The sequence below is a fragment of the Falco biarmicus genome, chromosome 13 (assembly GCF_023638135.1).
Source record: "Falco biarmicus isolate bFalBia1 chromosome 13, bFalBia1.pri, whole genome shotgun sequence".
NCBI lineage: Eukaryota > Metazoa > Chordata > Aves > Falconiformes > Falconidae > Falco > Falco biarmicus.
Window position 1 is genome coordinate 10,564,954 of NC_079300.1, and position 27,972 is coordinate 10,592,925.

At 37.1% G+C, this 27,972-nt stretch overlaps 1 protein-coding gene and 1 long non-coding RNA gene across 3 annotated transcripts; one reads left to right on the forward strand and one right to left on the reverse strand.

The window, feature by feature from the left end:
- Positions 1–230: 230 nt before the first annotated feature.
- On the forward strand, positions 231–11,081 carry LOC130157894 (uncharacterized). The gene is made up of 2 exons (XR_008825086.1): positions 231–3,966; positions 8,907–11,081. It is a non-coding gene; the product is annotated as an uncharacterized LOC130157894 (long non-coding RNA).
- Positions 10,467–27,831, reverse strand: KNG1 (kininogen 1). 2 transcript variants are annotated; one of them, XM_056357912.1, is made up of 11 exons: positions 27,524–27,831; positions 24,742–24,852; positions 23,683–23,767; positions 21,075–21,247; positions 19,249–19,356; positions 17,025–17,106; positions 15,719–15,885; positions 14,216–14,323; positions 13,137–13,226; positions 11,524–11,674; positions 10,467–11,189 (listed from the first exon to the last, which is right to left on the reverse strand). In XM_056357912.1, the coding sequence occupies exons 1-11, from the start codon at positions 27,716–27,718 to the stop codon at positions 10,993–10,995; spliced, it is 1,467 nt and encodes a 488-aa protein (XP_056213887.1). In that variant the 5' UTR covers positions 27,719–27,831; the 3' UTR covers positions 10,467–10,992. The 2 variants fall into 2 exon arrangements, with proteins under 2 accessions (XP_056213887.1, XP_056213886.1); XM_056357911.1 differs by having other exon boundaries at positions 11,518–11,674.
- Between the last annotated feature and the right edge of the window lie 141 nt (positions 27,832–27,972).

The window sequence follows — 27,972 nt, forward strand, 5'->3', positions numbered from 1 at the left end:
TTCTGGAATAATGAAGTTCTCCATGAATTTTGAAGAAAGATGGTTTTTCTTTTATACAGTGGGAAAGTTCTTGTAACCTGCTTCTGAAAGGAAGTGGTGGAAATATTCTGGGGCCTCAGAGGAACCTGGAATTCTCAGCCCTGTCTCAGAGGATCAAAAATCTAAAGAAGTTAATACTTCTTATTTTTATTATAGGTAATATAGTTTCATCCAGTAGCTTTTGAACTTGTGAAAATTTTCCCATTTACTACAGTTGGCATTACATTGGTCTCCTAATAAAAAAACAGTGTTAATTTTAGAAAATCAGTATTTCCTATTTTAGAGGAAGTATGTAAATTACTGTTGATTCTTTAAATGAGTAAGAAGTAAAAAACCTATCATATGGTATCATTTACAGTGGTCTTGTAATTTTAGTATCTGTTCTGGTAATAAGAAGAATGTTGGCACAATAAAATCCAACCCAAATACTTGAAACAGAAATACACTTTTCTTACTATGAATTTCTTAGTCTTTCAGCCCTCTGCGTGCTATAAAACTCAATAGTTTTTAGTTTTAAGTCTTGAATGTTCTCCTTGATTGAGCAATTAGATTCTTTCTTTGCAGTTTTTAAGGCTTGTAGTCAGGCCCAGGACATGGAGTCAGCTTAGCTCTGTCCTCTGTTGTGTTAAAGGCTCCCAGTGTGACCGCAGACATGTAGTTTTAGCACTAAAATTGGACAGATTTTTATTAGAGACTTGCCACTGACTTTTATTGGAATGAGAGCTCTTCTTGCTCTTCGGTTTTTCCCTCTGTAAACTGGGGGTGATATTTGTATTTGCCTCAGAGGTTACGTGTGGACAAATGCTTGAAAAATGTGGAGGTCAGTAATGGTAGGAGGCTTAGAAATCTTTGATAGAAGTTACATGCATACTTTCAGGGTAGAGTTTGTTCTTTCTATAACAAAAGTAAAGAAAGCTAGAGAGATTAAGCAGGTGGCAGCTGCTGATAACATCCTGACAGAGTACTGTGATTACATTTCTTTTTTTAAGTCAATTGGAAGACTTTGGCACTACCATGAAATAGTGCTTGTCATATATTTCTGTGATACAGTCTTCAAAGAACATTTTTTCCGATTCTGAGAGAAAGGTAAATATGAGCCTATGCATTCTTTGAAGAAAACATTTTTCCTTCAGATATTGGTTAACCAACCATGTATGTTATTTATTCTCATGGTTATTCAGTCTGGAATCCACTGACGATGCTTTAGGCTTTTAATTGCTGAACTGATCTTGGTTGTTTAGTTTTTGGAACAGCCACTACAGGCAGACCTATACTCTGCATTTAGTTTTGAGTACCTTTGCCCCTTGATAAAAAAGGGTAAGTGCTATGTTCTTAGGAGGAGGAACTAACGCGTGTGAACCAAGCCCAAGATGAAAACACCAAAAAGGCCAATAAGTTGCTTGAATTTACAAGGGCATATTCACGTGACCAGAGTTTGTGGTAAAAAAATAATAATCTTAAAGTATGTTGTAGATATGCTTGCCTTGATAGACGCGTCTGTGTCCTGACTGATGAGACCTAGTCATGCAACTCTATCCTTCCCCACCCAAACTGTGCTGTTAGATGTCAGAGCAAATACACTGTGCTTGTCAGAGTTTATGTACGGTGCTACAAGTTATGAAGGCCCATCTCAGATTAGTGGCAACAAAATGGCTAGATTTTATCAACTGATACAGCATTGCACAGAAAGCTTTGGTATGAGTGTCTTACAGGCCTTTGCTGTCTGGACACTTAAAACATGTATGTCCCTAAACAGAAAGAGTAAGATATCATAGAAATTACTTCACTGTTCTTTAACAGAAACACTTTCTGTTCATATCTGGCCTTGTGTGTTAACTGAAGTCTCTTCTTCCTTCTCTAGCAGAACACTTTAACCTCCAAAACAGTATTTTGCAGTTTATAGAGCCTGTTACAGCATGTAAGTGTTAACAATAAAGATAAATACTTTTCCATTAATAAAATGAGCTCATAGTCAGAATTATTTCCTCAAGGTAAATCTTAGTTTCTACAAACTGAAAATTTTCTAGTGAACATTACTTTTTGTAAAAGACTATTCATTTCTGCAGGTAACTATAGATCAGATTCCCTGAGCTTTTGTTTCTGTCACTGATTACTGGCTTAATATGAATTTGTAGATGAGTAGTTTCAGCTTTGTGCCCTTGTTTCACCTGTCTGTAAAATGGAAATTATAATCTCCTGTCTCTGAAGGAACTCTTAGATTTTAAACCGCTCAAAGCTAGGAGCAATTCCTTTATGTGCTGTGCTTCAGCCTACAAAAGTGTCAGTTCTGGGTGGAAAGCTGAGGGACTACCAGGGTAAAAGTTTAAACAATTAATCAAGGTAAACATTGTGACTTGTTTAATAATTTTGTTTGTTTTGTTAATCCTTCTGAGATATTTTTGGATGAAAAATGTAAACATCACAAGGCTTTTCTCTGCAACACTGTTACAGATGCATGCTATTGTCGTGATTGGGTCTGAAATGTGTGCCCATGGAGCTGAAGCTGCCAAGCATGCTGCTAAGAAACTGTCTTGTGACTGTTCTGCTCTGTTGTTTGGGGTTTCTTTTATGAAACCTCTGTTGGCCAGTCCTTAGTCCCAGTTGCTCATGCTTTAACCCATCTCAGGATGCTATTATATATTATTTTGTAAGCTAATTGAATTTGGCCAGATGAGAAAAAAATGCACATGTGAGGTGCAGGATAGTAGGGAATTGATTCTTTTCCTCTCAGGTTGTACTCATGAACAGCTGCCCATGTTTTTATGGGGCCCACTGACACAAGTGAGTGCGGACATCCACTGATGCAAGCACAGACAGGATGCAGGTGTTCACGTTATTTTAGCCAGGTGTAACTGTGGTGTTGCTTGTGCTAATGCAGGGCATGCACTTTAACATGTCATGTCACAGCATTTGACAGTGGCCAGAAACCTTTGTTCTTTACCCAGTAGAAGACAGAAATGAGAGTTCATGCTGAATTACAGAAATACATGGATTCATTTACTTCATGCATGTATTGAAAGTGGTTAGATTATAATTTTCTGGTGATTTTTTGTAATAAATAAAGAAAAATATGTGCCTCTACTCAAAGTAGTTTTATCTTGTGCTAGGTACTTTAAGAGCTTCTGGTAATAACTGTTTCTGAGTCTTGAGGGAATTGCTTATTTGCTATTATATTCAACGTTTATTTGTAGCTCATTGTTCTGATTAAATTAAAAGTAGCAAAGTCAGAAAAATCCTAGTTTCTAAGCAGGGAGATACTATAGTACTTGGTAACCACCCAGTTACTGGTATTTTTTCTTTGCTTGCTCTTTTGTGCTCTGTAGCTTGTGTTAGCATTTCTAAATATATTCTGATATACACTTTTTCATGGGTTACAAGACTACAAGATCTTGTGTGACAATATCCCTTCTATCTTAGCAGGAATTTAAGAACCAAACCACTGATTTCATTTATGTGTAAATAACAAAGACTCAGTCAAAGAATGGCAAGATACTTAAGAATTTTGGGACTTCATTTGGATGTGATATTTTGTGTATCTTAAACTCAGACTTTTCTTTTTTCACATATCTGTCCAAGAAAGCTTGAGTTATCACAAAGATGATTTTACAGTTTATTACCCAAAAAGATTTCTCTGACTTCATTTACTATTATTCATTTGCATTGTTAGCATTCAGCTCTTTGGGAATATAACTTTGTACCCCTGGGAGCACGCTTTTTTCTGAAATCACATTGAAATATGTGTTTGCTAATTTATATCACATCAGGATTGTCTTTGCTAATTTACTGGACAAACAAACTGTGTATCTTTATGCAGAAGGAGAGAGAGAGAAGTAAGAGCTGTAGAGGACTGCTGCCTCAGACCTGCTGTTGCCATAGAGCCGCTCACAATGAAAAAAACTGCAGCATGGATTTCTTCTGCTGTTGAAGGTAAGATGAGGGCACTGAAAGACTGTAGGTGGGGGAGGGGAGGCATAGGGAGGGAGAAGAGGAAGAAAGTCTGCGTCCTTGCTGTCTAAAAAAGGAAATTCAGTGTCAGTGTTCATGAGCAGAGCTGCTGGTGCAGAAGAACAAAGCTATCTCAGTTGTTTAGGGTAGGAAGAGTGATGAGCAAGCAAGCGTACTCCCATGGTTTCAGGAGGAAATACTGCAGAGAAAGGAAAGAGAATAAGAGTGACTTTATCATTTAGAAAATACTCACTGCTGCTTCAAGATAGCTGCTTTTTAATGCTATTTTGGCTTTAATATTGTTACCCTGGGTAAAGACAGCTATGAAAAAACTCGGTAGATAAGCAAGAAGAAAAAGTGGTAGTAAAAAAATCTGCATAATCTTGAGCTGATGAATTCTGTCTGTATGAAGATGTGTCAGTTACATTTAGCTGTGCAGTGCTGTGAAACCTTTCAAAATGCAAGTGAAACTGTTTTTGTGGTAAGATTTTTATGATAACTTGATCTCTTATCAACCTTTTATCAATTATTTGTCACCTTTATCTAAGTAGACGTCTTTTGAGTGAAAATGTATTATAAATAACAGAAAAGTAAATACTAGATACTCAAGAATGCTTACCACAGAACTGACATCAGACATGCTTTCTGTGGAATCTCTTTAATGGGGTGAGTTTTGTAGGCTAAGACTCTTCATGATTGTTGCAGAATTATCTGCAAAACAGTCATCCAAAAGCTGCTGTTGCCATTTCTATGTCTGTCTAGCATGTTACATATTGTAGCTTTTTACTGTCCTCCACCTGCTCCTTCTCTCAGTCTTTTGGCTGTTTCTGAGGTGACTGAACCCACATGCCCGGCACAGCAAACCCAGCACACCTGCCATGTTTGATAGTGGGGCCTTGAAGAGAATGCAACAACCTTTAGAGGCAGTGATAACGCTGTCTTAGCTATGTTGGTACTAGTATGTTGATACTGCTTAACTGTCTAATTGCTGTGTTATTGGCTGTGCTTGGATAGAACAGCTCTTCTTCACAATTACTTGTTTTGCACTTTATCACCATTTAGCAAATGGCATTTCACTATTTATTGCAAACTCTGAAGATTGGGCCAGAGTGAATTTCTTCTATGTCAGCCTGTTAGTTTGCTCAAGAATCAGCAATTCAGGCTGTAAATAAATAAAAGTGTATTAGGGATTCAGAATTTTTCTTTTAGCATTACAGTCTCTTGCTGTGAAATTGTTCTTCTTTGAGATTATAGCACTTAGCTCATACATTCCATTTCCCAGTCGTGAATGGCACTGGGTGAGGTATATTGATCAGAATACATCAGTTGCCATTTCAAATGTATGTTATGAGGAATTGGCCGTGTAAGCATACTTTTACTAGTCAGGCTCCTTTTGTGATTCAGACTAATTTTGTCAGGCTCATTAGCCGCAGACAGTTTTTCTGCAGTGTTCAAAACCATTCTTTTAATTTACTATAGTCCTCAGTGCCATCAGTGGTTGATGACATCCTGTTAAGATTTGCGTTGGTGCCTTGAGCCAGCACACGTGAAGATCAGGTCTTAATTCATGATGATGGAACCCCTAGCAATACAGGTGATTGTGATTTAGCAAGGGGTTCAATCATCTTTTGCTCCAAACAATTGTTGGTATCTTGCTGGAGTGAATAATTTTGTTGGGACTGAGTGTTACTGAACATTAGGTGCTACGTTTCAGAAGAGTTCACTGAACTGAGTCAAACTAGTTTGGGTTCTTCAGAGATCTGAGCTGATTATTTAAACAAGCATGACTGTGTAATAAACACCTCTTTGTAGAGTAATTGTTCAAGAAGGAAAGGGTAGTCCCTATGCAGACTAAAATGTAGTTGCCTTAGATAACTATTTAGTGGAAGGTTAGTGTTGCAGTCTTAGATGAATTTAATGTAGTTCTTCATTCTCAAAAACAGGTAGCCAGAACAACAGTGTTGTTAATTGACAGGTTATCCTCATAAGTTTGGCAATAGTGTATGTATTCATTGGTTTCAATTGATGGTGGCTGATATGTATTTACAGTGAAAAAGAGAAGAGCTACAGGAGTGCTAATAAAGAAATGTCTTGGCTGATTCACTGTGCTGAGTGTGTGGAGTGCAGGTGCATTACAACCTTCATATTGGTGCTATTCTTATGCTGGATTGTCAGCGACAACCAACAGATCTGTCAACTTTAGTGAAAGTTCCAGAGGTATCTTGGTTGTCTTATGATAGAAAAGTAACGATCTGAAGCTAAACAGAGAAGAGGAGTTGTCTGTAAATCTACTAACCTGTCCATTCATTTGTGCTCTGAAGAGACAGTCTTGTAGTTAATGCTTGTTTTTCCTGCTTCTTCCATCTGGTTTATATCGTGTGAGTGGTCAAGAGATTAAGGAAGTATGGCAAAACATTACCCAGAACATAATAATCTCTGTATTTGGGTCAGGAAAAGAAGTTGTTGCACCACTAGTGCTTCTGTGGTTAATGTCAGGGCCTGCACCAATTCCCAAAACATTGCAAAATGTAAGAGGTAATTAGAGGATTAATGCTGCACATAATTACCTTTCTCTGCTTGCAAGGAGCCTTGCAAGGAGTTGTTGCGCTGCTCAATGTCCATCTCAGCCTTTTCCAAATAATATCATTTTTTTACACCATAGGCTTTGGCTGAGTGCTTTAAGGCCTGATTTTTAGAAATGCTGAGTACCTGCAATGCGATTTAAAGTTAATGGGAGCACAGGCTTCTCAGCACAAATTTAAATCAGGCCTCTGCACTCAAACAAGAGATTTTAGTTTAGCAGTCACAAGACTGCTTAAATAATCAGTCTGAAATCTAGATACCTTCTAGAACTTTTTTTTTGTTTGGTTTGTGTGTTGGTTGGGGTTTTTTTTGTTGGTTTTTTTTTTTTTTGTACAGAGCATATTGCCAGTACTCACTTGATTCCTGGGGAGCTGAGCTATGTCCCATTATATCCCTTGATTTTTATTAATTTTGTGAGCATTACTGTGCTTTTAGTTAATATACAGCTAGTAGAAGAGCTGGCATGTGAATGGAGAGAATTCAGTGATAATAGATTTACTTCCCTGTGATATTTTATGGCATTATTTTTTTTTCCATTGGATTGAATGGCAAGGAATTAACTTCTGCTGACATGCTTAAGGGCTAGAATAAGAAATAAACCAATACTCCTTTATTGTTTAAATTTTTTTACCTGTGTCTGGTGGATTTTTCAAGGTACTGAACTATAGTGTTTTGGGCATGTAGGTCAAAGTCTTTCTTTAAAGATGCTATACCTCCCCTGGGTCTATTGATGAGCATTATGTTCCCCTCTTGAAATCAATAATCTTCCATTCTTGTCTACGCCAACTGTTTGAGTTTCTTATAGAAATCTACATTTCAGTTTAAAAATACGTCCTCCCTGGATAAAAGGTACATCCTCATTCATTCCCTGCCTTAATCAATTTTGTTTCTTTAGTCCCTTACTTTTTTATTTCAAGGCAAGAAGTCTGTTAGGGCTCCTGTATAAGTATATCCAGTGGAAGATGGAGAGCCATCCACTGATTTCATACAGTGCCCTTTTGTAAAATATATTTTCGGTTCAGGCTCTTCAGTTTTAAAACAAATACACTTCTTTGGCATGACTCTCTATTCTGCGGGGAATTCTGATTCTTTGTGACTCGCTGAACTGATACAGCAAGGTGTCTGCTGTGTGAAACCAGTAGTTTAATACCAGATATTCAACCCACAGTTCAGTACTATCAGTATTCATGACAGGAGTGAAAATAGTAGCTATCAGGTTTATAATACCGGTTACTCCATACTGATAGAAGTTACTCCTCTGGAGTTTATGTTTGGGTTTTCACTGAGCAGCAGCTTGAAACCAGTTCAGGAGCAGCAGTAATACTAGTGTTCATTGTAGCAAGATGCCTTACCCAATTAGGAAAACCTTCACGCTTTCCTCCTTAAAGCAGTCGCCTTCTTATTTTAGAATGAAGTAGAAACATTGTGTTATTAACTACATTTTGCCAAATCAACTTCAAACTTTAATTAAAACTGTGTAAGCTGAGTTATATTAATGTAGTCTTGTAAATACAGCAGAATCAGAGTAGTGCATGAGTAGCTGGTCACAGAATCGAAAATATTGATTCCTATTGTTTTTTTAAGAATATTTGAGGAATTTCTACATTGGATTTGGTACAGCTCTGTCTATATGACATTGACTGTGCAGTGTTGTAATTTCTAATTCTGTAGCTGCTTACACTCATTTTATCCTCAGGGCTGATATTCCTAAATTGGGAGCAATTATCCTGCTGGCTGAAAGACTTGAGAAAACAAGGGAACAAATGGGCTTTTATGTCTTATCAAATGCCAGTGTTCATCCTTAATGCTCCCCATTTTCTGTTGTCAGGTGCTTGCACCATCTCTTTCCCATGGCTAGTTACACTATGTGAACACAGCATTAAAGGATGATTGGAATTGCCAAGTGTGATTAAAAGGTCGTGTCTGAATTATAGCAAGAAACCAAGAGGACATCCATAGTAAAGCTGAGGAATTTATCATATGTCAGTTAAAATATATATTTGTCTCATTATCACAGGTGGAATGAACAAAAGAGAGAACGCATTAAATCCAGACAGCTGTAGAATGGCCATCAGGTGGCTCTATATCTCAGCAGTATCATGAATAGAGGTTTAATACAGACATATTTTCATACCCCAGGCTCCTAGTTCCGATTATCTGTATCAGTAAGAATGCAATTTTTCTGGTGCAGAATGAGCTATTAATTTTTATGTTCATGAAATTGCACTTAGAGTATTACTTATACACCTTTCTTATAGTAACTGGCAAACTTTTTATGCTCTGGTGATAGAGCTTAATATTTAAAACAGATTGCACAGCTGTGGTGTTTTTATCTGCAGTATTACTAACTCAGAAGAAATGCTGAACGTTAAGCCTACTAAACCTTTCCTGGCAATCACAAAACTCTGGTTCCAAGATCAGAAACCCCTGTGGCAAAAAATCTGCCGTCTGCTGGCCAAGGAGAGAAGTACTCACCAAGCATTGCAACGCACAGGCTGGAGCGCATCAGCATGATTTCAGCATTGGGAGAAACTGGCAGTTTTGCACAGCTCTTCAGCAGTAGATCTGAAACAGGCCTGGTCAGTAGTTTTCTGACAGCATATTTTTCTATCAGAAAGTGCTGTTTTGTTATAATTAAAGCTTTCTGTGGGAACGTGTCAATGAGAAATTTGAATGTTCCGTTCTAAAAATAGCGGAACATTCTGTTTCAAAATTTTTAAACTGGAACATGTAGGGTTTTATTCCAGAATTTTTTTTAGAGTAATTATTTTTGTACCTTATAAAAAGAAGTAGTTGAAATTGTTGTCTTTGTATCAAACATTAATGAAACCTCTCATCATCACTGTAATGTGGTCAATTCAAGGCAGTCAAGAATCTAGGAGTCTTGGCTTTTTTTACCCTGTTCTGACCACTTAGACTATGTCTCACTACTTGTGGTCATACATGTATGCTCTGTAGGGAGACTAGGTCGAGAATGGCTCTTTTTTCATTCAGATGAGGGCGATCGGAGATGGGAAGAAAACTTTTCTCATCTCTGCATCTTTGTTTCTTTTATTGTAATTTTGCATTAATTACTTGCTACAGTAATTTAAATAAAAAACTGTTTTGAGTGTGTACCTCTTTTAATAATACAGCATACACAAAGAGTTCCCAGTTATAACCAAAATCATACCAGTCAATATTCAGAAAAAAGAAAAGAAGCAAACAAGTAAAGGGAACTCTCAAGGCTTTTCTTTGCCTAGCTTCTAAGTTTAGTACTTGTCATGTGCTAAAAAGAAAAGATAGATTTTGTGTTTTATCCTGCAAGGAAAAGAATGAAATGAAAAAAGGCACGATTTGATTTGTGATAGTTCCATGTGCTATTATTTTTATATCTTACCTTAAAATGGGGTTCAAGCTAGGTTGTATGACTTCTAAAACATTGGTAACTTTGTTTTTCAGAAAGAAAGGAAATAAAGCCTTCTGATTGTATACATTGCATACATTGATCCATACAGAGGGAAAACATATTTTATTTTGCCAAAAATATTTGGTGCTCTTTAGCTGATGTATCCTACCAAAAACTCAACTGTTAGAAGATATCCAGAATAGAAAATTCAGTCCAGTCTCTAAATTATGCACAACCTAATAATGGAAAAAGGCAGGCAATTTTTAGGTAATTCACATGTTTGTCATCAGATTTTGTCATCTGATCTGTAATATATGTGTACCTCTGCCACATGAAAATCTGTCAACCTTAGTGCCTCTACTGTGTAGTTAACATAATACACATAGGGAATAATAAAGCTGCTTCGTTTAGGATTCTCTCAGCTGTCCCCATTCTCTGATTCAACAGAACAACCTGCTAGTGATAGACTGGTGGTAATAACTAATTTGTGTAAAGAAATTGAAAGGTAAAACAGGTTCCTTTGTTTTATTTTGTTCTTTAAAAGATTCACTCCAGTAAATTAGAGAAGTATTATTTCAGATATCTAAGAAAGGCATCTTTGCTCTATATTGGCTGTCTTTTGTCTTACCCATATTTGATTGAGATTTTTCATGTAATCTGCGAAATTCTCTGTGTCATTGTTCTAAACTTAATACAGTGAGATTTGATGCAGTGATTCACTTTGTGCTTATAGTAACTTGAGGCAGATGAGATAGAATTTTAACTTCTGCAGCAGAAGGCTGTTGACTTGCCTGGTCCCTTTGCTAGACTGGTTCTGAATCATTGGTGCCATTGCCTGATATACATCTTTGCAAATATATGCAAATACAGAATATTGCTGCATGGTCTTAGGTCCCCAGAAATACTGGTGACCTACTTGAGTATCTTAGCTAACAGAATAGAAGCTTTTATCTCTTAACATTTTATACATTTCAAAAGGCAGTATTTTTCTTATTTTTCTATGTATAATTTCTGAAAAGGATCCTACAATGTTTGAATTATACTAAAGCATCTGAGAGATCAAAGAGTTTCTCATTTTCAGGAGTTGAGTTTTGTGTTGCTGGATTGATGTTTTCTACTGTGGAAGGCAAGAGATCCTCATTTGTGAATTCTCTGGGAAAGCTAGGAGCTGGAAGGTCCGTAATTTGTTTCCATGGCTTTCCAGGACATCTGCGGACATGAGATTCTGGACGATCTGGCAACCCATTAAATAAAAAAGTATGAGAAAGAATTAGTGGTTCTGCTAGTGTACTGGTTTCCTTTCTAGCAACCCCTGGATTAACTAGCTTTGATGTTTCAGCACTGAATAATAGGAGGCTTTAGTTTTGATTAAAAACCCTTTCATTGGACTCCTCAGAGGATTTGGAGTTTGGATGTTTACGTTTACCATTTTTACTGTGTTTTTTATGCCCACATCCATGGCCAGTTCTGTGGCTACGACCAATTTTGTGCCTATGCCTTTTGTCAGCCATCCTTTTTATATCCATGCCTGTGTTTATGCCTATGTTTATGCTCAGGTTCACCTTCACCTTCTGGTTCCTCTCCACCATCTTTTCTCATTTCTTTGCCAGGTCTTTGCCTTTCTTCATTTTTATCAGAGCTTGAATTTTCAGTGGGCTGTTGTAGCACAGGAAAGCTTCGGAAAGGTGTGAATCCAGGAGGCCGCCTTACTAATACAGTCTAAAAAACATTGCAATAACAGCCATATTTGTTACATGAACAAGAACAATAGCTTCAGATTTGGGAAATGCAGAAGTTGGCTCATTGCAGTACATGAGTCATTTGGCAAAAATATGATATCAGATTTTTAAAGTAAACTAAATAATTATCTTTTCTATTTGTGTTAATCATGAAAACATAAACATCCTCCCAAATAAATCAAGTTTTGGCAGTTATATGTTAAAATGATTTATATATCACTGAAATTTTGCTAGTTTAACATGGGTATGATACTATATAGAGAAAAACATGTACTGGTTTTAATGTATGAACAATACAGTTGATTTCTAGAACTAAATGTCCCTGTGCTTGATAGAGTATAACACTCTGAAGTGTAAAACCAATTTATGCTAAAGGTGAGCATCTCTGAGTAGTCTCAAAATGAATATACAGAAGATCTGGGTTGTTTTGTTATATGAAATGAAACTATTCAATTTTTTGTTTCTAGATTTGACATTTGTATTTCATAACACTGCTTAGAAATAACACATATAGGCTAAAACTGATAATAATGAAACATTCAGTTGTTATCAAGTAATCTCTGTTTCCTCATCACTGTTCAACTGGAAAACAAAGACTGAATGCATGGTGTACAGTCACTATCCAACACGGGTTTCATTTCTGTCCGCCAAAGTGTCTGATCATTATCTAGCTGCAGATTAGAGTTGTTTGGGACAGAGCTAAGTTTGAAAGTTGATGTGGATACAATACTGTAGTGAAAACAAAGAGGAGACGTTTATTAGTTGATACACAATGAATGAATAGGTAGTTATGAAGGTGCTGAGCACAGTGAAGTTATTGATTATGAATGCAAATTAATCTCACTTTACTCAGCATATCTTCTCTTCTTCATTGGGGAGCATGGGAGCCCCTGCATGTATTTAAAAACTGGCAACCATTAGAACTAAAAAAGATTTATAGTCCATTCTGAAATTTTCAAACTGACCCATGTGCAGGGCTAATTAGTTGTGGAGCTGGACAGGAAGGAAACGAGAAGAGATTTGCAGATGCTTTTGAAATCTGTAGGGTATAATTATTGCATTGCCAAATACATTTTCATCTCAGTTTTTAAACCTAGTATGAATAGTAATTCAAAGGAGCTGATGAGGCTTGATACTTCAGAGCTTAACTGACAATGCAAAGGAGTAGTCAACAGACAGAATGTTGTTTGTCCTGTTGCCTTTGTTTCTATAATCACTGTGTTGCCTAGTCCTTCACCTTGTGGGGAAACTGCCTTCGATGCATCAAGTTGCTGAGGTTAGAGAGTGAGCGAGTGTGGCATTCCTGAGATTGTTAAAATAACTATGTTTTCCTTTATTTTTGGTACAAAATACGGGATAATCTGGAATGGATAAAGAATTTAATGACTGCCTTTGTTCTGTGCTCTGCTTGTGATGATGTGTATAACAAAGAGGGATCATACCGTTGACCGTCCTCTAGAGCAGTTAACTTGGGGAAAGGTTTTATTCTCCCATGTGGTCACATAAATGTTTGCTTCACATGCCAGTGGTGCCTGTTGACAAAAAAAAAATAATCAATGTGTTAAGGCAACAAAAGATCAGACAGAAAGGAAGAGAGCTGTGTGTGAAAAATCCTATGATTTTTAGATAATACATTTAAGTACAAATATACTTGGAACTTTACCTCAACTTTGCCCCAATATTTAATCCATCTTAGTGATGGAGACTTCTGTTTTTGGACATATGACTGCTTAGCTTTTTGAGGTTATAGCGTGCTTGTGTGAGCCTTTGAATTCAACTCTGGATTAGAGATTGGATCTTGAAAACTTGGATTTATCATCTCCAGCACTTTTGGAGCACTAACTGTTGAATCTTCACGGTATTCCTAAGAAACACTGTTTGTTGATGGTATTTCTCCTATTAAAATTGGGAAATTGAGATAGAGAGAAAGGCTTTTTTTGTTCTTTTCTATTTAGTGCCTCCTGCACTAACAGATTTTAAAATCTCACAGGTAAGGACTGTTCATATGGTGGGGAAAAAAGAGAGGAGAAATAAAGCCTCCCTTTCCCAACCAACTCCCTTGTCAATGGTTTCTGGCCCTAGCAGCATTACTTCCCAGTGTCTGGAACACATTTTCCCAGTATCAGCAGCATGCACTCCGGAAACATCATCCTTTTGCACACCAGTAAATTTCCAATCTCATGTTTTCCTTAGCTGCAGGTCCACAGAATCAGGAGTATTGCAGCTATTTAATTTTGCACCAGCTTCCTCCCCTCTTTTCTTTGATTCATTATTATCAGAAGAAAACTCCTCTCATTTTGCAGTGAGCACTGATCCTGCAGTCGGAGTGACTCAGTTTAAGCTTCAGGTTTTACTAACATTTTCACTAGCTTGGATTACAAACAGAACAGTGTCCTTATTGAAACAAGCACTGGAAGAGCTAACTGAACTCAGGATGTGATTTTACTTGTGTTTACAATTTCTGGGGCAAATGAATTTGTCCATTAGGAGCATTACAGTTAGGAATATCATCATTACTTACACTGTCTGATGCGGCTTCACAGTCTTCATTAAATTTGTCAAAATCTTTCTTTGAGCAGTTTGTCTTCCAGATTGCAAATATTAAATGGTAGTTTTGTCCTGCAGCCACCTGAAAAATTAGCAAGAAGGCTTTCTGTGGTAAAAAAGGTTCACAGGAAAGATGTGAAAGATATATACTACTTATATTTTACAAGTCCTGACCACTGGGACAAATATGTTAAGAACAATATTAAAATATTTGGCAGCAAACCTGTCTGCTTCTAATCAATTCACTTCAGTTCCCATTTCAGAAAATGCAGCACTGAAATTGAAGGAAGCAGAAAGGTCAGAATAATATCAGGCCCACGGTTTTGGCTTTGTTTTATTGGATGCCTGTAGTAATTTCATTAATAACAAATCATTAGAGATACCATTACAGAGAGCCAGATATGATGTAAGAAGAGTGGAATGTGAGTAAAATGAAGTGTAATAAACAGGCTCAGTTGAAAATGAATGTATTTCCCGAATGCATTAAGGAGGGAAACTGCATGGGTTCAAGAATGTGCCTGGTATTTCTCTTAGTATTTTTTACAGAACGCAAAATAACGTATCTTGCTTCAGAGACAGCAGGCAAAGCATGGAATTCTGTCTCTCTTAATTCTGTTTTAAAAATGTGTGCATGTTAATACCAATCATGATATGAAAAGTGAGAAAGAAGAAAACAGGTTTAAAAAAGAAAACGCACAGGTATTACGAGCAAAAGAACATGAGCTATTCAGAAAATACTCTGGTGTGCTTTCAGTGCCTTCTCCAATGGTATCCCTCATGCTCAGGAGTTGTCATTGACGAAGTGTTTTCTGAATACTCTGCTGTCTTAATTTCAATTCTGCCCTAAATCTCTGTTTTGATATGTTGGGACAGTAAACAAGGCAAATGTAAATGCTGACCAATATTATCCTCTTGATTCCTTGTTCTTCTTTCTCTAGCTGTATTTATCTGTGTATTTTAAGTGATGCACAGATGTTCTCTTCTGAATCTAGCTGGAGTATTACTAGTAGCAGAATCAGTATATAAATTAACAGATTTTTAAGGGAAATTGGGAAGCCTGATTTCTTGGAGCCTACAGCTACTGTAGGGTGAACAGTGCCTAAAATAACATACAGAGTATTGGTGTGGTGGATCAAGTAGGTAGTTTTGTCTAATAAATCTTTTCTTCTTTAAAAGTCTGTGATATGTTACAAAAGCTGTTAAAAAGTGGGGTAGATGTACAGAAATCAGATACCGTAAGTCAGCCCTCTTCCCATGCTCTTAAAATAGTGTTAAGAAAAATAAAAATAAAAAAAAGAGATGGGAAATTTTTAAATCACTTCTGAATGCAAGCCAAGATGAATACAATTTTGCAAGAAAAATTGCATGGATGTTTCAGTTACCGCTATTTCAGTTTTAAATACAAACTTTAGCTAGCATTCAGCTTAGACCAATAACACTGCCATGTCTGTTCCTCATCTCTGTGGTGTATCCCAACCTGAACTGTCGCTGCTTCTATTTCTCCACTTTTGTAGTAGAAATCATCATTGCTCTCTGAATTGTACTTCTCCATAGAAACCTTCAGTAGTTTCTTCAGTTCTGGACTGTCTGTTGGGATAGTCTTTGGACAATGAGCACAAATGGCAGGAAGTACTGTATCTTCAACTGAAAGAAACAAACAGATTTCAGATCTAAGGAACAAAAGATTCAATGTAGATAAAGGCTGGGAGGACAGTTAGTAATAAAACCCTGCCTTCTGCAATTTGGGTCTGTCAAATGAAACCAAAATGTCTCTGAGTTCTGTATGATCAGTGTTATCATATCTTGGTTATCTAAAAGAGCACTGCATTGGCACCTAGTGCCTTATTGGATGCTTATCATCCAAAATATCACACAGTTTTCTCATAGAAACAAAAATTGTGTGTACCAAGTGTGGATAGCTAGCAAATGAAGAGAGGGAACATCTTCATGTACGGAAAGACCTGATTCAGGTGAAACAAGAGGTGCACTTTATTAACAAAGAATGAGTGTGTGGAAGAATATCATTATCATTCCTTGAAGAAAAACAAGTCTGAATGTGTGAGAATGCAGCACTTGCTACATGGAGTATTACTATACTCCCTTTTCTAGAGCTCTGAAGCTGCTGTAATCTGTGTCTAAATAGATGTCTGGAAGAAAAAGTGACAGTAAGAAAACCATTTGGCCGTTTGACTGTAATGAACTTGTAAATTCTAAGTGATTTATTTATACTCGGAGCAGGGGGCGGGCTGGGTGGGGATAAGCCTGTAACATACTAAATCTAAGTATAGCCATGCAATATGAAATGATGATAGGATCAATAGACTAATTACTGATTTTGGACAAAATCTGAAGTCCTTGGCTCCTTTGCCTTTCAAAAGAATACACTGGAGCTCTTTGGAAAGTTAGAAGCTGTAACTTATTTAAATAACGTGATATTAGCTTGCTTGTAATTGTGGTGGAAAACGAATTAATTTTTGTAGGACAGTTATACTGTTTCAGTTTGTATCTGTTAATTTCCATGTCAGAAATAGGGCAGGATACAAATGATAAAATGTAACTTCCAACTACATATGAAATACTTGTAGGAAGTGAAAAAAATCTGTGGTAATATTCCATTGAGAAGCAGTGCTTTTTTGGTCCCAGAAGGATTACATTCTCTTTATTAGACAGTTATTATCTGTTTTCATCTCTTGCATTTTTATTTTGTCTTTTTACAATTGTAAAAAAACCTGACAATGCAGAAATCTTAAAATTGATAGTGCCTACAGTTGATTGTGCCATACCTGGAAATGTGCATTGGTTTGCAATATCTACGATCTCCGCATGAAGATTTTCATATGCTTTGGCATCACATTTACCTACACGCTGGAGTAAAAATGCAAAACAGCTCCTTGTTATTTAGAAAAATGAACAAACTCACATCCTCATACCTTCCTGATAACAGAATAAGTCAAGAATACTACTAAGGATTCCTTCCTTCCTTCAGTATATTAGGAGGAAGAAGACTGACAGTCTGCAGAGCCAATAAATGATCAGGGTTCAAAAGGACTGCTCAGAGGAAATAAAACCATAAAAGAGAAGCTAAATGAACTAGTTTACTTGTTCATTACAGAAGGAAATGGGGAGGTTTACAAGCTAGAAATCTGTTTTATGGAGAACTCACTGGAATTTCTGTCTCAAACTGTAAAGACCAAAAAGAAGATTAGGCAATTAACAAATCAAACATTACTAAGTTGCTAGTATTTACTCAGGTGTTCTAAAGGAACTGTGGTAGATTACTTCCTTAAAATTGCCTTGATATCTTAGTGCTGGAAGAAAGCAGATGTTGTTTCTGTTATTTTTTTAAAACGGTTATAGACCCATAAAACTGATGTCTGTAGCATTCTAGTGACTAGAAATGGTAATAAATAAAGAACTAGGGGGCATAAATGCATCAAGGAGAGACCGGGGGGTTTGTTGTAAACCAAAGCTGCATTTTGCAGATTTGTCAAAAATCTTCAAAAGCATAAACAAAAGTGGGTAGAGAGACCTGATGATAAAGTATACATAGATTTTCGAAAAGGTTTCAGTAAAGTCCCTTATCAAAAACTGAAATAAACTAATCAACTGTAGAATAAGAAGGAAGACTATTACAAATCAGGATCAGGATCTTAGGGCTATGATACTAGAAAATGTAATCTGTAAAAAAGTCTGCGTAGTAGTGGTTCAGAAAAAATAATTAAAAACTAATGCCAAGGCTTATTATCCAGTTTAAAGATAAGGCATCATGCTGCACTATAGCTCTGTGGTTCCCATGCATGTTGACTACAGGGTGCAATTCTGGCCCACCTATTTCAAAATGAATAGTACAGAGCTAAATAAAGGAATGAAACAACTTCCATGGAATTTGGCCATTCCAAGGTATGGAAATATCATATTCTAATCATATCTGTTGGTGATCTATTAGCAAGGCTGCTTAACAGATCAGGAAATAAGTAAGAGCTAATCCCACAAACCCTGTGTGATCAAAGCAGTATGTGAATGGGGTAACACTCCTGCATCACATGAGGTGGACAGAAGTCATTACCTCTAGGTGACAGGTTGGGAAACTCAGACTCAAGCATATTAAGCAACTTGTTTAAGGGCAAGCATGAGTAATGGAGAGATTTGCTTCAGCTAGCCAGATTCTCATTCTTCTATTATTTACCACATTGTCATTCATTCCTTTTTTGATCAATGCTTCGAAAATATTCTGAAACATTCTTGAGACATCCAAGGAGTAATTTTTGAACAGGAGAGGCTCTTGAATGTAACACTCAACAGTGTGCTTCCGCAACAGCTGAAACAGATGTGAGTCAGGACTCCTGTGTTTCCTCCCCTGACACTTACCACCACTATTCATTATGACTCTGCATCCCTGCCTTCTATATTGCATATGCAGAAACATTTGTCTGACCCCCTGGTGAACTGGTTCAGGAGGCTGGTTGAGAGAGCAACCCAGCAACCCTCTTTTTGGTACAGTTAATTCTGTTCCAGGTCAGAGAAGCTGAGGATGTACCTGGTTTTTGTAATGCTGTTTAGCTAAAGTATGTGTGTTAATAAATTTCTTTTTAAAATCTGTTATTTGGACTGTGGTAGAGGTTAAGTAATAATTCAGCTACTTACTTTTCTTAGAAAATATGACTTAAGCTGGAAAAACAGTGTTAATTTTAATCACTTTTTGGGTTGTACCTGAGTAACTCCTTGAATATCTGGATAGGAACTTCCCAAGGGATTTGTTATTTGGGTGAGACCAGTTAGATTCTACAGAGTAATTGGTAAACATTTCAGTGGTCATCTTCCTTAGTCACTGATTCAGTAGAAGACATAGATGTTCTAATTGCGTAAATAGACAGTTCTTTATAAGCCTGGATTTAAGCTTCATTCACAAAAGTGAAGCAAGACTATAAATATTTTCTTGAGTCAGATCTCAATGATTATTTGTTAATATGATATTTTCTTGATAAACAGATTTTGAAAATGACTTACACCTCTAGAAGTGGGTTTGCACTCCGGAGTTAAATCTTGAAATTGTTCTTTGGAGCAATTAGTCTCTTCGATTTCATATTTAATTATGTAATTCCATCCAGCTACCACCTGGAAGAGATATTGAGGAGATACATTATGTAAACCAATACAGACTTGGAAGTTAAGCTATTAAATGTGATCAGCAAAGGAACCAAAACTACTCTTCTCATGCCTTCCATCCATCAAATCACTGTGCAGTTATTGAGCCACAGAGTATTCAGACAGCAAAAAAAATCTTGCCCTTGTGATACAAAAAGTAAACTTAAGTCATGTATATATTAGAAGTGCACTTTTTATTTGGATTCCACTTCTCCTAGGAAGTCTGCAGCCTCATAATGCTTGGTTTCTTGCACTTTCCTCCAAAGTGTCTGTTACTTATTATTCCCAGTGACAGGAAGCTGGTCTAGATAGATGACTACACTAGTACAGCTTGGCAAGTCCTATGTTCCTGAGCATGAGACATAGTAAAACAGTATCTGAATGATGTAACTTTATACTGCTGACATCATTTGTTGTTGAGTGTCCTGCATTTATCATCTACCTATAATTGTGTCTGCCTTGGGCTTTACCTTCCCCCATCTGCTGTTTTGTCCAGCTTTGTGACCCTTTATTTCATTTCTCTCCAGGAAGCAGTTCACTTTTCCTCACTGTGGCTACTGCTTCTGACCCATGAAATCTCTCCATGTCATGGTGTTTGGGTCAGGTAGCATTGGATTAAAAAGGGGAAATAAGAATCAAATATAGAAACTTTCCATCCCAGATCAATTAAAGTGGAGGGCTCTGACTAGTCTCTGTTGGCCAGAAGTGACGTGTTGGTTCTCTTTCTAGCTGCTGGATTGTTACCTGTCTGTGGCATTTTGTCATGTGGCTTAAATGTTGTGCAAGCTTGTCTTTCAGCTAAGAGGATCATTGCTATCAGTAAACAGAAAGAGGACAGTTTGAATCAAATCATGGGTCAAATTGACACGAGACCAGAAGATGCTTTTTGGCTAAGTAAATACATACACGTTCAAAGAAATGGGTCTGTATTTGGTGTTGGGTTATATACTAGTTACAAACCAAATAAACTTTACTTTCTAGCAGCACCATTCCATAGGAGAGCCTTTCACAGGGAAATAATTTTTGCAGGGGATACCAAATGACACAGAATTTCTGTGACCTGATCAGTCATTTCTTGCAAAGCAGATATTCCTGTGTGCAGAAGTCTTTCAGCAAGTGCCATGCTGGCTTTTTGGTTTTCTTACCCATTTTTCCTGTATGGGGTTTACCCATCCTATAGTGTATAGCAGCTGCTGACGTATGGGTCCTATTGCATTGCAAAAACATAGGTGCCTGCTGCTGTTTGCAAGGCTGTGGAGTATATGAGACATCTGTGCAGGCTGGCAGTTTTGGCACAGAATCTAGGAGAGATCTGCTCCTGCTGGAGCTTCAGGGAGAGGCCAAGTAGAATATCTGAGAGCATCTGAGATGACACAAGATGCCTGTGTTAGCACTGAATGCAAATAAACTGGTGCTAAACACTGGTTTGATGTGACTGCAGATAAAGAAAACATGTTTACTGTCAGTTTGTAAAGTTGACAGCTCTGAAAATCCAGTAGGTAGCCATTTGTGATTTCTTATAAATGAAGAGAATTATTACTGGATCTGCACTGTATATGCATTTTGTATGCTTTTATTATCAAATATAAGCCACCTTAAACTCAGAGAAGCATGTACATAAAACAACCAAGGTGCCTGGTTTGGGGGCTTTTGTTTTAGTAAAATTTAGAGAAAAATCATACACAAACCTGTCTTTTAGCTTCTTTTATTTCCACAAGCTTAAAAAGTGCAGGTTCAGCACTATGCCTGTTAAACTTCCAAATGGCTTGTTTCAGAATTTCTGACACTTCTGAACTGTCACTTGATACAGGATGAAAGCATCCAAGACATGTAGCGTCAGTAAGTGTTATCCTTGGCGTAGCTGGAAAAGAAACAAACAAAAAAAATATAGAGCTTTCTGTAAAACAGCCTCAGGTTTTGATTTTTCCTATCTGGGAATGAGAGTATAGGTTCAATGAGCAAGAACCTTTCCTGCTTTAAATTGGAGTGATCATCAAACCCCACATTTCAGTTTCAGGGCCTGGAAAGACATTAATTGTATTTAGAAACATGCTTTGGTTTGTGGTGGTAGGGGCCATCCATGACGTTCAGATCCAGACACGGTTTCAGCAGCGAACTTCATTCAGAGGAGTGAGTTCAGGAGTCACTGAATCTCTGAAAAATCTTGCATGTAATTTTGACGCCATTAAGGAAGGGAAGGGTCATCCCTTATTCAATCAGGGAAAAGCCGGTGATGGCTACAACTAGAGAGGTGTTCCTCAGATTCTTCAAAGTTCACCCACTGTGTGCAGCTGCTTACTGTCCTCACCATGTTTCAGGGTGGGGACTTTGACAGGAGTGTTTTGGCTCACCCATGTGAACTGCTCTGACTGAGCTCCTTAGGGACTGCAGCTGAACTATTCTAGTGCTGTATTGTTTGAACTCCCCCTGCTAGTCACTGCGGCTGCCAGTTACCGCTTGATGTTACCTTCAAGCTTAACCAACTGGACTGGCTGTGGATACACAAGCTTGACAGGGATGCTCAAACTTCTGTTTCCTACAACTAATCCTATTAACTCTCTTTCCTTTCTAGTAATCATGGATTGGATTTTCATAAATTAATTTTATAGTTCAGTACATAAATTAATTTCATGTTTCAGTGAGCTTGAGAATGAAAGTGGGACAATATGTGGTCTCTGTGGAATTGAAGTAAAATTTGTGTGCCTGATCCTTAGCTGGCATAAACTGGCTTTAATGGAGTTATGCCAGCTTGCACCAGCTAGGAAACCAGATCAGGATCAGTATGATCAAACTGTTACACCAAGAAGGCTGAACAGTAGGGTACCTAACATGGTGGCGAAATCCCTCACCAGTTAGAATCTATTGTTTCAGTCTTTCTGTTCAAATCCTTTTGATTTGATTTGGCTGCTCTGTACATTTGGAATGTGTCAGTTTAAGCAATACTATTTAGTCTTAGCTCTCCAAGGGGTACTTCAACAAAGTCTGGCCCTTCATATTTCTAGCATCACTTATTTTGACTCAGTAATGACAAATAGAAACATGTTACTGGAAAATGTGACCATGTTTTCAGGCAGTAATCACAAAGGAGATAGTAAAACAACTGTACACCCAGTTCTAAACTGACTATGGTCTCAGCATTTTCATAAGTGCTGAACAAATGTGTATTTTTTTTCAGAGTTGCTATAACTTGGTAAGAAGAGGCAAACTTTGTAGGCTCAATATATGATTCTTTTAATTTATCTATGTTTTTCAGTTTTCTGAGCAAAGATGCAAATTTCCCGTGCGTTCTCTGCGGCATTCACACACCTTTTACTGGCAACTAGATGTCACCATTGCCCTACAAATGCGTCTGAACAAGCGGGGGGGGGGGGGGGGGGGGGGGGGGGAGGTTTATTCAGCAGCAGAACGTGGCGTTTGTGTGTACTGCAGTTCCTAGGACACTGGCTGTAGGTGTAGTCGTTTAAGCTTAAAACAAAGTAACTAGGAACAAGAAACAAAGATACGCTGCCAAACATGCCTGAAATCATGGTGAATATGTCGTTAGTTAATATGCACGTAGCTCCCTGCTACCAGTTAGATGGATATTTTAAAACTAGCTTGGATATGTCTTACATGAACATTAGGCATAGGCACTTAGAGTTCTTAGTTGCAAAGCTTTAAAACAATGCGATCTCCTTCTAATAAAGGAAACTACTATGTGAACATAATAGTCATGTATGCATGTGTTATAGGCAAGAAATGTAATACTGCTTATTGTTAAGGTGTAAAAGTTATCACAGTCTCTTATATAATTACATCACTGCTAGAATTTTATTTTGTAAATGAATTTTTTTTTCTCTTTTTAGTTTGGAGAAAATTAAGGTACAATTTTGTCCTATAAAGTTTTTTTCTAATAATTTCTGGCACAATTTTATACTTGAATAAGTGAGGACAGAAATAAGTGTGACAAGTTGTATCTAGTTTCTAAGTTACTGATATGCTTTTGGTCTTAGGCAAATTCATTTTAACTTGGTATCATTCCAGTGTCTGAAGAAACTTACTACACATGCATGTGCCAGTTTTCATTACTCTAGACAGAAACTGCCAGTTCTTCACTGGTTTAGCCTATATGGGTGTAACAGTGAAGTGAAATTTTATCTTCAACATGTAGTTGCCTCTGAAAGATTACTTATAAATGTCTGAATAGAGTGGTAAGGAGTGCCTACCTTTAAAAGTACCTGAAAGTCTCAGTATTATTTTTTTTCTATTCTTATTTGTCAACATACTTGTTGAATGTTGCCTCAGACAGTTACATACCTGGAAAAATTTTGCAATCTTGTGAAACACTACTTGTTTTTTCATCATTATTCACGTGAACTTGAGCTGTGCATTCTCCTCTTGTCTGTAAAAACATATGACATTTGTCTTAAACTCAGTGAAGGAAAACACAGTGCTATATATTCCTCTAGCTATTGAATAAAGTTGAAAGTTGCAAATTGAGTTTGGGGAACAAGTTCATATATACATTTGTAGTAATGTCTAATTTGCTGTTTTGTTACTGGAAAAGGGACTGGTTTTTTGATTGTGAGGAGAGCAGGGGATGAACTGAGCAGATAATTTGAAAGATTTCTTTGTATCATGATTGATGTGTGTTAATTAAGTGAAGAATTTACAGTCAGAATAATGGAAATGAACACATCCTCATAAATAAAGTCTATATGAATTGTGTATTTACCTAATTTCCTCTCTGCTAGTACAAGATACGCAGCAATGAGCATGGCATTTCACATTGATTCAAATGATATTATATCAACATCATCCCTTTCTTTGCATCGTGTACTGTGTAAAATAGCAGTGACTGGAAATGTGCAGTGTTCTGGCATGCTGTGTGTGCCTCAATTATACCTCAGCTAGGTGCTGCTCTCCAGTAGCATGAGCCAGGCATGCTTTGCACTGCAAAAAGCTCTGGTAAATTTTCTGCCACAGTGACTTCCATGTCAGTATTTTTGTTGGTGCAGATCTGAAATCAATTTGGTTGTGCAAGTTTCCATTATACATAATTAATAGAAAGTTTTATAGCCCTCACACTCTCACAGTGCATGTATTTTATGTTTAATTTATTGTGAACCTTCACATTGAAGCACTGTAATGTTCCCTTCTGCACATATTCAGGATTATGGTGATAAACTTACAACTATAATCATTAGCTTTAGAGCAGTAAATATTTCTGTACTGTACTTTAGTCCTATAGGCTCTCAAAAACAATGCAGCTAAAAAAGTTAAATTCTCTACTGTATTTTTTCCCAGGCAACTGCGGTCCTAGTCGTTATGCTGATGTTTCTGTACAGAGAACTTTTAAAGAGGACAGATACTTACAGCCTCTGCAAGTGCTTTGTAATCACAATCTTGCCAGAGTTTGTTTTCCTCAATGGTACAAGTGGTTTCTTGTATTCGGTATTTCACATGGAATTGTGTGTCAGGACCTGCCTGGATAAAAACAATATACATGTCAGCATTTGCATAGTAATAAATCAAGTGAAAAGATGAGAACTTCAAAAGGTAAATACTACCCATTCGTTACCTTCTATTTTATAGAATGGTTTCAGATTAGCTGCTGGTGTCCATACAAGGTCTCCCAAATCTTGGTAGTTCAATAATTGACTTATCTTATTACTGAGCTCTTAGCTACAATTACAACGTGTTGATACAACAGAAATGGTATGCCTGCCTACCTTCATTTTAACTTGTAGTACCAAGGGTTTTAAAACCAGAAAGAAGTGGTTAGGTTTTATACTGTCATTCAAATGTACTCCAAATAAGCAAATTTGGGTTAGTGCTTGGATAGTTAGCGTAATTACCAGCTTGGACTGTGTTTCTGTCTGACTCCCTCAGTCTTGGCCTCCCCCCAGAACTGTCTACTTTCCTTCTGTACAACTCTACAGGCAGCCCAGAAACAGCAGCCAGCAACCCTCAGGCAGCCTGGCAGTGCCCAAGCTGCCTTTACTCTGTGGTAACAGGGTACTTATGCTGCCCTGCCGACTCATGGAAAGGGGCAAGGAGGGCATGTGCTCTGGAGACAGCCTTTGGCAGTGCCTGCACTTTTCCTAAAGGCAATAAAAGCTGAGCTGCTCATGAGGGTAGCCTCAGGAATCCCATAAGATGAAATACAGACAAAGTTATAAGCAAAGTTTGGCCTGGCCAGTGGAAGTGTTTCTGATGTTGATAAATCAGTAGGTGGCATTTTCTCCTTGCCATAAATGGAGTGAGCCTGTGCCTACAGGTGACATTAACACACTGCAAGTTTTGCGGTTCATCCTTTAGAGGAGATATAAAGCTAGAAGTTACTAATCTTTTACAGCCACTAAAAGTGCTCTGCCAATGTGCCTTTTCAAATACAAACACAGGCAGTTGCTGTACTTGAGAACTGGGTCTCTAAAAATCTAATGGACTTAATCCTCAGCAAGTATAAAATGACATTTATGGAGCTGTATCAGATTATACTATCTGGGATGTGGACTTAAAAAGAGCCAAATTCTGTTCTCTGTTACAGTGTTCTAAATCTGCAATAAATCAGCTCAGTGAGTAAACAAAATACTTGAGGAAAGACATTGTTTCTGTAGGTTATTTGTGTTGATTTATTTCATTGTTATTATTATTATGAACAGCTATGCGTTTAACTGGGGCAGGTTCAGTCTTTCATCAGTCAGCTTTTATGTTTTATTACCTTATCAATAATGAATGTACATGAATATGTAATAACCAGCTATTTAATTAATGCATTCAACATTGTGAGACTAGTGATGAGTAAAATCTATATTCTTTTTAGAGAAAGAATATTGAAATGAGGAAATCTACGGAAGATTCCTTTTCTGTTTTTTACTTATCATAGTCAGATCAATGATTTAAAGTAACAATTGATTTCCACACTAGATCTTTTAAGAAAAGGAAAGATGGATATCTAGAGAAGGAAAGATGAATAATAATTGCAACAAATATGTATTCTCTAAAAATAGAACATTGTTTAAGATAAAATACTGAAACTAGTATCTGTCCTTTGGGAACATCAGCAAAAGGAGGGTGGTGTTACAGCTCTGATATAAAGATGTTTGCATTTGGTTATTGTTAAGGATGTGTTAGTTCAGTGAAGACAGTGGGGCTATTCATTTATTTAATATTAAATTGTATAAAGGGTTTGCCAGATTTTAGTTTTTGTCACTATATACTAAAATCTCCCCAGTTTGAAACAGGAGAACCAGAGGGTAGGTGCCAGGAAAGGTGGGTAGTTTACCGTAAGGCGTTTAGCAATTCATGTCCCTTTTCTGAGGTCAACTTTTATCTGGGTAAAATAAATGTCTTGTGATTTTGGAGTGCAAAATATTCTCTCTGACACTGGGTTTCTTGTGTTTTACATCTGAAAATCCAATCCAGTAGAAAAAAATGCTAATGTTGTTTTCAAGTAAAGTAATGCTTGTCATTATTATGGTAATACCATCTTTGTATGACTCTCAGAGGTAAATAACTCTTTTGTTAGATTAACACTGTACAGAAGGACTCCAGGCAAAGGATCATGTTTCATTCTTTATTTGAATGTAATTTTAGCTGTCACCCTATTTGACTAAAATACCACCTAGTGCTTTTAGGTAGATCTGTGACTCAGGACTAGCATCAATCAAATAATATTCACAATCAAATTATTCAGAGTATTGCCAAATTTTATCAGGTCCTTCTTTTTTATGTGTGATACCAGCTCTTCCCAAGTCAAGTTAATCTTCACGGTTTTTAGTAAGTGTCGTTTTGCCATTCATCTGAAAAAAACTTACTGATGATGAAAAGGGGTTGAATTCCCGACAGAGGAAGGAGAAAACAGAGTGGACGAGTAAGACAAATTGTATTAGTGATAGAAATTTTCTATTCTTTAGTCTGTGCATTAATAAGCAATTCACCAGCACACATAGTTCCATTGATAAGAACATAATATACATCACTGCTTGTCATGGTAACGAGTATCTTACTGTGCAAGTCATTTCTTTGATATTTTTAAAGCATTTTTGGAAGACACTTAGCTGTCATGCTTGCTCTCTTATGAACAAGTTGGAGATAATCTGATTCAGAGTGCATAAACAATTCCAACTTTTTTTTTTTTACAAAGTCTACTTACAGTTCTCTTGGCTTCCATCACCATGTATAGAGCAAATTGATTACCACTTGCTTTGTCTCCATTGTATTTCTTCAGTGCTGTGTCGACAGCTTTAAAGACATCAGGATCATCACAGTCCAAAATTTCAAATGGAAGAGGGGTGGCTCTGCTAGAGAAAAAACTACAGCAGAGTGCTAGTATAATGAAAGGTTTCATAACTGGACAAAAAAGGCCCCCTGAATTAGGAGGCTCTTTAAAAACCAAATGGAAAAAGAATGCCTGACAGGGCTTTAGTCACGTCTTCTGTTTTTCAGGAGCAATAGCTAAGTAAACAGAATGAGTGGGTTGCTAGGGTTGGTTGGTTGGTTCTCATCATACCCTGTTTATACTGCAAATAAACTTGTGAGTTTATCTAAATAATCTTTGTGTGGTCACCAGAATGACACTGGGGTTATCCACGTGCCATCAAG